General features: G+C 41.7%; 1 protein-coding gene across 19 annotated transcripts in view; it reads left to right on the forward strand.

Moving 5' to 3' along the window:
* The window catches only part of DST (dystonin), a 381039-nt gene that overhangs the window by 280121 nt on the left and 85966 nt on the right, over window positions 1-14952 (forward strand). For all 19 annotated transcript variants that reach the window (XM_058176703.1, XM_058176715.1, XM_058176775.1 and 16 more), the window contains one exon: window positions 13023-13184. In XM_058176703.1, the coding sequence (XP_058032686.1) occupies window positions 13023-13184 (162 nt within the window). The remainder of the gene's footprint in view (window positions 1-13022; window positions 13185-14952) is intronic.

Below are 14952 nucleotides of genomic sequence, written 5' to 3' on the forward strand. Positions count from 1 at the left end.
GTTGACCTCGGGAGGCCGGGTGGGCATGGCCAGCTGGGTGGGCGTGGCCAGCTTTATGCCACTCCCCAAACTGCTGGCATGTTTCCCCTTCGCATTGGGTAGGCTGAACCGATGCCACACTGGCTCAATCTTTCCTGTTCACACTGGGTAAACCGGCCGAAGCTACACTGGCCTGATCGTTCCTGTTCACACTGGATAGTCCTGGACGGCCCCGTGAGCTGGATCCAACCACTTCGCGAGCTGCATGGGCCTTTAGTTTGATATCCTGCTTTATTTAATTAATTAATTAATTACAGCCAAATAAAAACAAAGTTAAAAAAAATAAAAAAACATTTTAAAAATCTAATTCAAATTAGGCTGAAACGAATAAAAACAATGATAAGAAAGCCCACATTTAAAATACATTAGGCCAGCCCTGCGCGATAAAACAAGAAAGTCTTTAGCTCACGTTGAAAGGTCCGGAGGTCAGGGAGTTGTCGTATCCCCGGAGGCAGCTCATTCCAGAGGGCAGGAGCCCCCACAGAGAAGGCCCTCCCCCTGGGCGTCACCAGTCGACATTGTTTGACTGATGGTACCCTGAGGTGGCCCTCCCTATGGGAGCGCACAGGTCGCTGGGAGGCTATTGGTGGCAGCAGGCGGTCCCGTAAATAACCCGGTCCTATGCCATGGAGCGCTTTAAAGATGGTAACCAACACCTTGAATTGCACCCGGAAGACCACAGGTAGCCAGTGCAGCTTGCGCAGGAGAGGTGTTACATGGGAGCTTCGAGTCACTCCCTCTATTACCCGCGCAGCCGCATTTTGGACCAGTTGGAGCCTCCGGGTGCTCTTCAAGGGGAGCCCCATGTAGAGAGCGTTACATAGTCCAGGTGGGAAGTGACGAGGGCGTGAGTGACCATGCATAAGGAATCCCAGTCTAGGAAAGGACGCAACTGGTGTATCAGGCGAACCTGATGAAAAGCTCCCCTGGCGACGGCCGTCATATGATCTTCTTTAATATATACTTTCCAGGTATTAGAAAAGAATGGAGCAGATATAATAAACATACGTTCAGATACCCACAAATGCATTCCAGATCTTTAAAATTTGGACCCAAATCACCATTGGCTTATTTGGGTTCTCAAATTAAAGACAACATCCTCAAATTCAGCATTAAAGGTAGTCCTGTCTTACGAACACAATTGAGCCCCAAAATGTTTGGTTGTTAAGTAAGAGAGTTGTTGGGTGAACTGTGCCCCGTTTTATGACCTTTTTTGCCATAATTGTTAAGTGAATCACTGCAGTTGTTCATAACACAATTGTTAAGTGAATCTAGCCTCCCGATTGACTTAGCTTGTCAGAAGGTCACAGAAGGTGGTCATGTGACCCCCATTGCAACCATCATAACTACATACCAGTTGCCAAGAATCTGAATTTTGATCACATGACCACAGAGATGCTGCAGCGGTTGTGAGTGTGGAAAACAGACATGTCACTTTTTCAGTGCAGTTGTAATAGTCACTAAGCAAATGGTTGTAAGTTGAAAAACTATCTGAATTCAAATATGATCATCTCTTCTGCTACGCACAGTACTGTCAGAAGTCTTCCCAGTATTTTGGTAGGGCTAATCCTAGTATGGATTTTTCCTGATGAAGACATATTGATTCTCATTATTTGCATTAGGATTAGAGTCATTAAAAATAGCCACAGTCATTCTCTCCTCACTTGCTAGTGCAATATAAATAACTGACTTTAAAAGAAAAGTAAGATGCTGTGAAGATCATGATCCTGGACTGATCCTCTCTAGTGATAGGAATTCTGTACCTTTTGAATCATTTTAAGAAGCCACCTTTTATGGCTGTTCAAAGTGTCACTTCATTTTGCACTAAGTGCATATAAGGAGATTATAGAAGTAGAAGTGTACTGTATTAGAATATGTAGATACAGGTAGTCCTTGACTACCATAATTGAGCTCAAAATTTCTGTTGCTGTGAGATATTTGTTAAGTGAATTCTACTCCATTTTACAACCTTTCTTGCCGCAGTTGTTAAGTGAATCACTGCAGTTGTTCAGTTCGTAACACGGTTGTTAAGTGAATCTGGCTTCCCCATTGACTTTGCTTGTCAACAGTTCGCAAAAGGGGATCACATGATCCCAGGTCATTGCAACCATCAGAAATATGAGTCAGTTGTCAGGCATCTGAATTTTGTTCATGTGACCATGGGGATGCTTCAACAGTCGTAAGTGTGAAAGTGGTCATAAGTTACTTTTTTCAGTGCCGTTGCAACTTTGAAGAGTCACTTAACGAACTGTTGTAAGTCGAGGACTACCTGCACTTGATCCTTGTCTCTTTAGGATTCTGATTAGTATATGGAATTCTACATTGGCCCAGATCCCATTGCTTGAGTTTTATTTTGTGGAATGTACCCAGTTTGTTAGATAAGAGTTCTCCAACTTTTCCAGGTTGGCGGCCCGGAGTGGGAGGAAAGGGAGGAAAGAGAGGATGGTTTTGTGGGAGGGGCATATACGTGTGGGGCCCCAAGTGCCCATGACCCTCATGCGAGGGTCCCTGAAATGCCCGCAACGCTGGCGCAACTGTGGCCCTGAGTGCCTCCAATGCTCACGTGAGTGAAGCCCCAAATGCCCACTGCTCACATGAATGGGACCCAGAGCGCCCACTATGTGAGCACAAATGGGGCCTGGTGCGCCTGTGATGCAAGCGCAGCCTGAGCTCTTGCATCGCTAGTCCAAGTGTGCCCCCAAGCCTCTGCAATGCTTGTGCGAGTGGGACTGTGCGCATATGTGCACCAGCCAACCACTCACACGGCCCAGTTGCAAATTGGCTACCACCCAGTAGTAGGCTGCTGTCCACAGGTTGGGGACCCCTGAGTTGATGGGAAAACACATAGGAATTCTTTCTTGAAATGAATGGCATAGTGATGATCAGATGGAGCTTCCTAAAATGTATATTTGGAAGCTTATTTAACAGTTCAGTAGACAAATACCTGAATTAGGAGATGGTAAGCGGTACATGCTAGTAAGGTTATGCTTAAAATCCTACAAGCTAGGCTCCAGCAATATGTGGATCGAGAAGTACCAGAAGTACAGGCAGGATTTCGTAGAGGCAGAGGAACTAGAGATCAAATTGCCAACATACGCTGGATCATGGAGAAAGCTAGGGAGTTCCAGAAAAACATCTACTTCTGCTTCATTGACTATGCTAAAGTCTTTGATTGTGTGGATCACAACAAATTGTGGCAAGTTCTTTAAGAGATGGGAGTACCAGACCATCTTATTTGTCTCTTGAGAAACCTGTATGCGGGTCAAGAAGCCACAGTGAGAACTGGACATGGAACCACTGATTGGTTCAAAATTGGGAAAGGAGTCTGGCAAGGCTGTATACTATCGCCCTGCCTATTTAACTTATAAGCAGAGCACATCATGAGAAAGGCGGGGCTAGATGAATCAAAAATTGGAATTAAGATTGCCAGGAGAAATATCAACAACTTCAGATATGCAGATGATACCACTCTAATGACAGAAAGCAAAGAGGAACTAAAGAGCCTCTTGATGCGGGTGGAGGAGAGTGCAAAAGTTGGCTTGAAACTTAACATTAAGAAAATGAAAATCATGGCATCCGGCCCTCTCAATTCCTGGCAGATAGATGGGGAAGAAATGAAGGTAGTGACAGATTTTATTTTCCTGGGCTCCAAGATCACCGCAGATGGGGACTGCAGCCAAGAAATTAAAAGACACTTGCTCCTGGAGAGGAAAGCTATGGTAAATCTAGACAGCGTACTAAAAAGCAGAGACATCACCCTGCCAACAAAAGTGCGTATAGTCAAGGCTGTGGTTTTCCCAGTTGCAATGTATGGCTGTTGGACCATAAGATAGGCTTAGTGCCAAAGAATTGAGGCCTTTGAACTCTGGTGCTGGAGAAGACTCCTGCGAGTCCCTTGGACTGCAAGGCGATCAAACCGGTCAGTCCTGGAGGAGATCAACCCTGACTGCTCTTTAGAAGGTCAGATCCTGAAGATGAAACTGAAATACTTTGGCCACCTAATGAGAAGGAAGGACTCACTGGAGAAGAGCCTAATGCTGGGAAAGATTGAGGACAAAAGAAGAAGAGGACGACAGAGAACAAGGTGGCTGGATGGAGTCACTGAAGCAGTAGGCATGAGTTTAAATGGACTCCAGAGGATGGTAGAGGACAGGAAGGCCTGGAAGAATGCTGTCCATGGGGTCGCGATGGGTCGACACGACTTCGCAACTAACAACAACAACAAAGCAGTACACAAGATGGGAAAAATAGTCTTTCATGATTGTTCACTTTTTATAGGAATATTTTTATTCAGAAATGTGTTATTTTCCTTAATTAAAATGGTTATTCTGCCCAATGTTGTCACTCTGCTTTGTTTTTCATTTTTAATTCAGGTCAGGAGTAATGGTTTACATTCTTGCGTTTGTCTGATTTTCATAGTGTAGTCTGAAAACCAGGAAATGAAAATAAGGGCAAAACTATCAATTCCATTTCCAATGGCCTGAACTGAGAGATAACAAAGGGCACATTGTTAGTTTTTCAGAGGAAATTGTTAAATAGAATTTTAATCGTGTGGATGGATTACAAATATCGAGTGAAGGAAACGTAACCTTGCATCCTTTTGCTTCCAGAATGCCTGCTGATGTCGGCAGTAATTGTTTATGAATAAGACCAGCCTGTTAATTTAAACTGATTTTTTAGTCTTGGAGACAGTTCCTAGTAGCCAGGACCATCTTGTAGAGTGTCAGGTTACTCGGCTTGACATTTTGAACTAATTATCATCGTTTCCTACTCTGTTCTATACCATTACCGTCTCTCTTTTCCGTCAGGGTTACAGAGGGATAGATTTGATGGGCTGAGTGCTGATAGGAACTTGCTCCTCTGTTTATCCCCCCTGAAAGGGCAAAGAGACAAGACAAACAGTAAAAGTGAGACATGGCTAAGCTAAGCCATGTGAGGCAGGAAACGTAAGGGCGGGGAGGGGGTGGGAAGCTGAGAGGTCAGATCCTACTAATGCTCTGTTAGCATAATGCTCAGGGAGTGAATGGGTTTAGCAGCAGATGTTGCCTGAAGAACAGAAAGGGTGTTTCTTTTAAGCTCACTCTAGGGAGGACGATGCCTGTCAGATCAGAAGAAACCAGGGAGAGATAGAAAGCTTCCCAGCCACACTGGGCAGCATGGCTGAACATTTATGGCTGGGGATTTCCTTTTATGCCTTTTTTGTGACAGCTAACGCTGATCCGAATGTTGACTGGGTGCTCTCTCTTCAGCTCCAGTGAAATCAGAAATCTTGCTAAATTTAAAGAGAATGTAAAATCTGCCGTGCCTTTGTGGAAGGAGAAACGTTGTGGCTTCCGGCTGTGCTGCCGCCTTACAGAGGATAGCCAGTTTTAAGCAGAATGCTGCCCAAGTGGTCGGAGAGAAGTTTTCTTCCGTAGCTTTTTTTTTTTAATCTTGTTTCGTTCGGCTGCTCAGAAAAACGGCACATTCCATAGGGAACTTCTGAACACTTCGCACAGGAACTTTCAGGACACAAGCAAGAAACTGCTTTTTGAGTGGAGATTATCCTCTTATTCTGAATGTACCTGAATTACTTTTTTTCTTCAATTACTTTTTTTTCCCTCGAAAACTTTTCAAGTGCCTTGGTCGTAACATTTTCCAGTTTGTCTGGATTGGTTTTGTTTTTTTTTCTTCTTAAAGGGCTTTTTCGGCATGGTTTATTAATAAAGGAGATGGGTTTTTCCAAGCCTTTTGAATGGATTACAGTTAGCCACTTCCTGAAGATAATACAGTACCTGCTGTAAAGATGATTTGCTTTGAAGACTCAATCTGGGGATTTAACTCACGCATTTTAACCTGAGAAATGAAATGGAGCGATCCAAGGGAAGGTCTGACTATTTGAGCCACTTAGATTTTGTTGGGGGCTGTTCTTTTTCTTTTTTTTTGTATATACTTGAGGCAGTATTTTAAAGAGTTCAAAGATAAGGTTTTTTCCCCCTGTTCCCACTTTTCTTAAGCTCAGGCACTTTATATTTTTAGGAAGGGAGCATTTAAATCACAGCCAGGTAAACATATACTTTTATAGATGCACTGATTATAACCTTATCCACCTCATAAGTTATGTTCTTGGTTTAGTATGTATTTAAACATTCTGCTGAAGGCAAGTTTACTGTAGTGGCATTCGGGTCTCTTTTTATCTGTGTATTGCACGACATCAGTAGTAAAGACATAAGAGCAGCACTAGGGCAAAGTTCTGTAAATAACTGCAGAAATGGGAAAGCCACTGAGCAGGCCAGACTGTTTACGCCAGAATCCTCCCTGTGTAGGAAAAGGTGATGAAGAGGAGGATATAAATATTGAGGACTGCTATGTTCCTCAGAGGTCAATCTATGACACAGTTCGGCTGAATGAGCAGATCGATTCGGGTTCCAAAGGCAGCCTTTCCTCCAGGCAATTCTCCGATCGGACCTTGCCATATAGTCACAGAACACTGGACCTCAGCACCTTGTGCTCCAATGGTGCCCTCTCTTCCTCCAGTGCGTTTGAGCTGAGAGGACGGGAAGCAAATAAGCTAGATGAAAAAATGATTTTTGATGCCCTTAAGCTGAACGGTGACATCATTCGAACAGCTGGCTTGCCCAAAGCAAAGTATCACACAGAAAAGAAAGAACATAGGAGATCCTGGCGGATGCTCGTCTTGCCAAATTTTGCAGACTCTGCAAATAAAAGTGAATCCTCAGTTGCCGGGACTTTCGAAATGACAGGCTTAGCTGTGAGAAGCCAAGAGGAATATGGCACAAATTCTCTTACTTCAGAAGATGACGATTCAGGTCTGTGCAGCCCTCAAACAGAAAGGGAAGGAAAGCAAGTTGGGCTGCCAGAACGACCCCATCTGATTAGAAGCCTGTCTTCCATAGAGGACATTCAGTTGATAGGCAGATTTGGAACATTTTCCTCTCCTGTGTCTAGCAGTGAACATAACACCTCAAGAAGTTCCCTTCACAATGGATCCAACCAAGTGAAGCTGCAGGATACTTTACACACAAAGCATAGAGGAGGGAAATCTCTGTTGAGCCTGGAAGGTCACCAGGAGGGAGGCGATGGACCTTTTAATCCAGGGACTTCTTCACAAAAGGATATCTTAGCGCATGCAGAATGGCTTCAGGGGAGTGATCGAGAGTATGACATCACTATAGATATTGTAGAAGGAAAGGACTTGAAGAACAGCTCTGAAATTACTGAACCATTAGAAAACCGTGACAGGATGATTGAAAAGGATATTTCACCTCAGGATATGGATATTTATTATGAAGATGCAAGTATACCTGCTGATAAAATGGACTTAGTAAAACATGTACACGTTCACCAAACAGAACACAACATGATACATACGGATCCAAATGAAATTCAAATTTCTGCTCAGGCTTTAGAACTTGAGAATACCTCATGTCACCAAGCAAATCCAGTGAGAACTGACGTCAGTTTCAGGGTTGCAGGCATACCTGTAGAAGAAACCTTGGATACAATTTATAACGGGCTGAGGTCTAATAAGGTAATTAAAACATAAACACATTTTATAATATTGCTGTTGACTTTTCCATCACTTGGGTTTTGCTTCTGTGATTGCCTCCTGAACGTTTGTGCACGTGTTTGGTTAATCTTTCCAAGAAGGTGCCTAACATCATTTGGCGGACATATGTCAGAAGGCAGAAATTGGTAGATGATCATTTTGCTAAATTGATTTAGGGGTAGTTTGTGACAGGGTCGATTAGGTCCAGCTGTTTTGGCTTGGTTATTTATTGTCCAGATGGGACCTGCCTCCCTTCAGATGAAATGCTTGCATGATGTGTTGATGTTCAGCTTCTCCTCCTGCCCTTCCTTTTATTTCTAGGAGCACAAACTGCTTTTCAGGCCTTCACTGCCATTCAAGGCAGATAGGCCTCGGTTTTTTTCCCCCAGCTGATAATCTTCCATACGGTTCCCTAGCAATAACTTATTTGAGCTTAGTGAGAATGACTTCTGAGCAAGCAAGCAGAGGATTGAACTGTGAACTATAAATGGCGATGATTGTTGTGGTTTTCAAACCATGCAGATTAAAGACAAGTTACATGTATTAAAATGGTTTCTTTGCATCTTCATGCCAAGACATACTCCTAAAATGGCAGGGGTTTTACAAGGGTCATGATTATTGGGCCACGTTGTAGAAAGAAGAAAAATAGACACTTATAAAGAGAGGGTATTTGTAAGTTTCACATTTTTAAATCTTGTTTCATCCAGTTTGGTGATACCTTTGTCAGGCCTGGAACTTTATCTTAAAGTTTGTTGATAAGCTTTTCCAATGAAGTTAACTTCTTGTATTCACATATTAATTATATATTGCTAAACCATTCTGAGGAAATACTTGGCTTGGAATACTGTGAAATTACCTTTAAGGAATGTGAATTTTTGAAACAGAGATCTGTATCCAAAGAATTCTGAAATTAGTTCCACATTATTAAAATGTAGCTGGAGTTGTATTTTCCTGTAGTAGGATGTTCTTCTTTGTCTTTGGAATTTTAACAGGCACTTCAAATATAATTTAATGTAAGAACTTGTGGAAAGAACAAGTCAGAAGACAAAGTTGTCCCAAAATTACTAGCTGAATGTCACCCTTTACATCTCAGTTATCATTGATAGTTGTTTGTTGTTCTAAAGCAGGGGTGTGCTTAGATCTGGCCCGTGAGACCGCCCTGGAAACGGTCAAGGACAGGCTGGTGGTGCCTCTGCCAGCGAAAACGGAGCTCAGGAGGACCACAGGCGGCCCTCCAAAGCTCCATTTTCGCTGGCAGAGGGTTGCAGGAGCCTTTCGCAGCCAAAAACAGAGCTCAGGAGTCCATTTTCATTAACAGAGCGCCACCACAGGTGCCCCCGACATGACATTGAGCTGGCCGCACACCAGGGGTGAAATGCTCCCGGTTTGGACCTGATCCGGTAGCGATGGTGGCAGGTGGTTCAGAGAACCGGTAGCAAAAATCCCTGCCCCCCCTCATGCCCAGCTGAGATGTGCGATCATCAGAAGGTGTTTTTTTTTTACTTTTAAAAGCATTTTTATAACCTCTTCAGCCAAAGAGATTGTAAAAAAAATGCTTTTAAAAGGTTTTTTTAAAAAAAGTTGGCCACGCCCACCCAGTCACATTACCCCACCCAAGCCACGCCCACAGAACCAGTAGTAACAAATTTTACATTTCACTACTGCCACACAACCCCGCCCCCCAAGGTCAAACACAACCCTAATGCGATCCTCAATGAAATCGAGTTTGACACCCCTGCTCTAAAGGGAACATTTTAGTAGGTAGTCCTCGACTTAATGATCACAATTGGGACCAGACATTCCACCGGCAAGCCAGTTGTTAAAGTGAGTTGCCATGGTTTCTAAGCAAATCATTGCAGTTGTTAAGTGAATCACATAATTGTCCAGCTTCTCTCGTTGACTTTGCTTGTTGGAAGCTGGTTGGGAAGGTCACAGATGGCAATCACATGACTCTAGAATATTGAACCATCTAAAATACATGCTGCTTGCCAAGCATTCAGTTTTTGATCATGTGACCATAGGGATGCTGTGATAGACATAAGTGTAAGGACTGGTTGTAATTCACTATTTTCAGTGCTCTTGTAACTTTAAAAAAAATCACTAAATGAATGGCTGCAAGTCAATGACTACCTGTAATATACTTTCTTGAAAAAGGCAAGAGCTTGCACTACCCATAGATCTAAATCAGTGGTTCCTAACCTTTTTTTGACCATGACCCACCTTTAGCATCTCTAAAATCCTAATCCTCCCCCCACATATAATTCTTACTATTCAAAAAGTGAACTCCTACTCATGCGGAGGAAGCCTAAAAGGCCATTAACTTGGTTTAAAAAAGTTCTAATTGCCCCCATTAAAAATAAAATTGCACCCCTGTGGGGCTTGGGCCTCACGTTGGGAACCAATGATCTAAATATTTCTTTGCAAAACCTTTGTGAAGTTGCCAGTGATGATGTTTCCTGCTTATTCTGAAAACCTTATTTTTTTTCGTATCCTTGAAATGAATGAAAGATTGGATGCATCAAGAATAGCGTTATGTTTGTAATGTGCTTTGCATTCCACAAATATGCATAGTATTCTTGGTGGCTACTAGGCATCTTCCCTTTATCCCATGAAAAGATTGTTAAAACGTGTAAAGAAAGGCATGTTTACATGTTTGGGATTAATCCCATATTTAGTTTTAGCTTCTCTCTTTGTCTACTCTGTAACTATTTCAAGCAGGATTCTCCTATTTCTTAGTGTATTTTCTTTGTATGTGAGCGGTAGCCTCTGTTATGAAAATTTGGAGCTTGAATTCTTGTTTTTAGTATAATACTTTTCTAATAAATTAGAACATGTGTTATCCAGTTGACACACAATTGATACCTCCTGGTTTTCAAACTTTAATTCAGCAATCTCCAACCTTTCCAGCTTGGCAAAGCAGCAGAGGCGGCAACAGCGGCACGAATAAGGGATGGTTTCCTGCGTGCGTGCCACTTTCACAAGTGCAGCTTCACGCACATGTGCATGCTCAGCCACCACTTCTGCGGCCCGGTTCCAAACTGGCAGGCTGGGGGTTGGGGATCCCTGCTTTAATTGGCATTGCGTAGATTTGCAAGGGGTGTTGAAATCCCTTAACTATGGCTGCAGGTCTTTGATGCCAGCTTTCGAGCACGTGTTGTTTTCAGACTCTCATCTTTTAAGATGATAAAACTTCTCATAAAATTCCTTGTAATTGGAAGCATAAGTATAAGAAGAGGGTCTACTATGTATGTGTAAGCTTATCTCCTACATACGTACTAACAACACTTTGCATAATGGAAGTTACACTTTTGGTGTCAATTAGCATTCTTTGTATTAATTGCCACCAACGTCAAATGTACCAGTTATCCTTATTGCCCAAACTGCCTGAGAGCTAAAAGTTGCATATTATTTGTCCCAGTTAATTTTGCCATCTCAATAACTGGGAAATGCTTGCTGTTGGTTGCCTTTTTATATCCTTGGATAACCCTTCAGCTTATGGATGGAGTTTATTATATTTACCTCATTTATTATGGTGATGTTATGATTAAACCAAAGATGAGAGTCTGAAAACAACACGTGCTCGAAAGCTGGCATTAAGGAAATGCAGCAGTGCTATTTACTATTGGTTTTACTGTCACTTTTTGCAAGCATTCCTGCTGCTTTTAAAAGGATAGCGCTGCTGTTCATTGCTTTTGCACTAGAGTTAAGACCAAATCCAGTTCCATTGCTGCAGTTGCCTTGAGTGTTTTTGACATAAGATAATACAGTTTTATACATAATAATACAGTTTAATACATAAGATAATACAGCGGTGGCTCAGAGGCTAGAACGTTGAGCTTGTCGATCGAAAAGTTGGCAGCTCAGCGGTTTGAATCCCTAGTGCTGCCGTGTAACGGGGTGAGCTCCCGTTACTTGTCCCAGCTTCTGCCAACCTAGCAGTTTCGAAAGCACGTAAAAATGCAAGTAGAAAAAATAGGGACCACCTTTGGTGGGAAGGTAACAGCATTCCGTGCGCCTTTGGCGTTGAGTCATGTTGGCCACATGGCCACGGAGACGTCTTCGGACAGCGCTGGCTCTTCGGCTTTGAAACGGAGATGAGCACCGCCCCCTAGAGTCAGCAACGACTAGCACGTATGTGCAAGGGGAACCTTTACCTTTACCTTTTTAATACTGTTTTAATACTGGATCTGCAAATCCAATTGCCCATTAGCCACTTGGAAGTAATGACAAGCTCCCTCAGTTACATCTAAGAGCCCTAGACTGCTTTTAAACCTCAGCTGTGCAGAGTACTGCACTTGATGCTGATCAGAGGTGGGTTTCAGCAGCTTCTGGCCAGTTCTGGAGAACCGGTAGTAAAAAGTCTGACTGGCCCCGCCCCCATCTATTTTCTGCTGCCCAAGTCCCAGCTGATCGGGAGGAAATGGGGATTTTGCAGTAACCTTCCCCTAGATTCGGGAGGGAATGGAGATTTTGCAATATCTTTCCCCTTCCCACCCACCAAGCCATGCCATGCCCACCAAGCCACACCCACAGAACTGGTAGTAAAAAAAATTTGAAACCCACCACTGATGATGATTCTGTTCTGATGAAATGATTCCAAACTATTGTCATTGTTAGGTATAGGTAGGGAAAAGTCTGCTGCCTAATGGTGTGTGTTTCCAAAAAGTACAGATGTGAGCATATATATTCATGTAAACAAAGCAGTTAGGTAGGCCTTCGGAATAACATCTTCAGATTACTTTCCCTAATAATTCTTTTCGGCCTGGCATGAATTGCCATATAGAATACTGATTTTGGAAGTCTTTGTGTTAGGAGAGTTAAATATTAGGATTGTTGATGCATTACAAATGAGAAGGAAAAGGTACTTCGGGTGGAATGGGAGATATTAAAACAGGCAAAGTTTTTTTTCAGGGTTCCTTATGAGCCTGAAAAAAGATACATCAATTTAAGAAATCCAAAAGTAACGAGACTTTTAAAGTGTTAGCACTTTATTATTTTAGCCTTACACAGAAGCTCGAAAAGATTCAGGCTGTTTGGCTAGTGGAGAGAGAGAGATGGCATTCACACTGAAGGTTTGAAGCCCTTCTTCATAGTCATTTTTGACGCATGCACAGCTCTGTTAAACTCAGATCATTATGGTCATACTTTCACTTTTAACATAGTGTTTGTTACCACTTTTGTAATAACTGTTTATCAACCCTTAGTGTCTGTTTGTCTGTCTAAACATCTAAATTTACCTTGAATTGTTTTAGGCTAATAAGTGCAATTTTACATGTACATTTTACATATAAACATTATCTTCCAACGCAGTGCATGCTGTGTGTTTTGACTTCAGATATGTGCTCCAGTTGCTGCTTTTGTTCAACATGCTACTCCAGGCTCTTTTGTCCAAGTAATTTTGCCGTTTACTTTCCTTTTCTTTTTCATTTGATAGGCATTTGAGAAAGAAGAGATTGAACCACTGCAACTTAAGCAGCAGGAGGTAAATTGGTTGGGTCAAGGCCTTATTCAGAGTGCTGCTAAAAATGCAAGTACTGATAACCTTGAGCGGGATCTTGAAGACATTAATACAAGGTGGAAAACTCTCAATAAAAAGGTACTAAATTATGTTTTCACTGTAAATATTTGTTGCTTTTACTGGGTCCGATAACTCACCACAAAGTCGCTAAATAGTTGCTAAATAGTAGGCCCTGCTGTGTGCTGCATTATAATATGTAATCCAGGGGTGGGTTCTACTTGCCTTTGCTACCGGTTCGCAGCGGGATCGCGCGCACTTGCTTCTGCGCATGTGCAGAAGCTTCCTGATGATGTTGGGGGTCGTTGGGCGGAGCCTACACCTGGTTTTACTACCGGTTCACAAGAACTGGTCCAAACTGGGGGCAACCCACCACGGATGTAATCTCCCAAGTATGAAGCATTACCTAGGCTTCAGCAGCCACATAGAGCTCCTGAACACACATGGACACAAAATGTTATTTTAAAAATGGCACCTATCAGTAGCATTACATATGGTTTTGGAAATAATTTGGAAAATATATTTGGATTGAAGAGGGTGGTAATATAGTACTTGTCTACATCTCTTAAGCTGAGGGGTCAAATGGCTGCTCCCATAGCTGTACTGTGATTGTGGGAAAACATGTTTCTCCTTTAGAAGAGTTGCAGAACAAGAATTGCTCTGTTAATGCTCTGCATCTAACAGAGTATACTAAAAGTCAAACCTCCTAGGCCAGTCACGTTATTTTGTATTAATATTTTTTTCAAAGAAATTATTACTATACTTAGGAATGTTCAATGGTCATGCATCAAATGAGAAAGGAATAATTACTTATTATTATTAAAATAAATATAAAATGTTTATCATATAATGAATATAATAACATGATAAACTTACATAGAGAGAATACCAAAAGTCGGGATCCACTGACAATTTATTAGATTAAATCTTCAGATAAATGGTTGATGGGCCCTGATTTTGGTATGTAAGTTTATCATGTTACTTATATTATTATATGATGAATATTTTATATTATAATAAATAGATCTTTATAACAAATCTCTATACATTTATTATAGTCTTAAGTTTAATGTTTATTAAAACTTTTAATCATTCCTCCAAATATCTTTTTTTTTATTTGAATATGAAGGATTATATAACAGGATTACCTGTTATGTCTGCTGATAACACATAAAGTCAGATAGTATTATTTCAAAAATTTTGGAAAATTATAAGAAAGTCTATCCTAAACAGACCATTATTTTATGGGAATAACAGTTAGTAAATACAGTGGCATTTTCTGTATCATACTTACTGAAGACAGTTGAGGAAATACTTAGCTTGCCATCCAAGCATTGATGCAACATTGAAGAGAGAAAGAGAAGACACTGTGAAGATTGTCTTTCCCATTCTAGATGTAGAATTAGGTCTTTTGTCAATGGCTGACAATATTACAGCTCGTATATTGTGGAAATGATTTTAAATAATTATCTAAGTACAGTTAGTCCTCGACTTACGAGCACAATGAGCCCAAAATTTCTGTTACCAAGCATGGCGTTAAGTGAATTTTGCCCCATTTTGTGACCTTTCCTGCCACAGTTGTTAAGTGAATCATTGCAACTGTTAAGTTAGTAATATGGTTGTTAATTGAATCTGGCTTCCCCATTGACTTTGCTTGTCAGAAGGTCGCAAAAGAATCACATGACCCTGGAACACTGCAGCTGTCATAAATACATGCCAGTTGCCAAGCATCTGGATTTTGATCACGTGACCATGGGGATGCTGCAACAGTTGTAATTGTAAAAAATGATCACAAGTCCCTTTTTTCAGTGCCGTTGTAACTTCTAATGGTCGTTAAATGAATGGTTGT

Source organism: Ahaetulla prasina, chromosome 1, assembly GCF_028640845.1.
Source record: "Ahaetulla prasina isolate Xishuangbanna chromosome 1, ASM2864084v1, whole genome shotgun sequence".
NCBI lineage: Eukaryota > Metazoa > Chordata > Lepidosauria > Squamata > Colubridae > Ahaetulla > Ahaetulla prasina.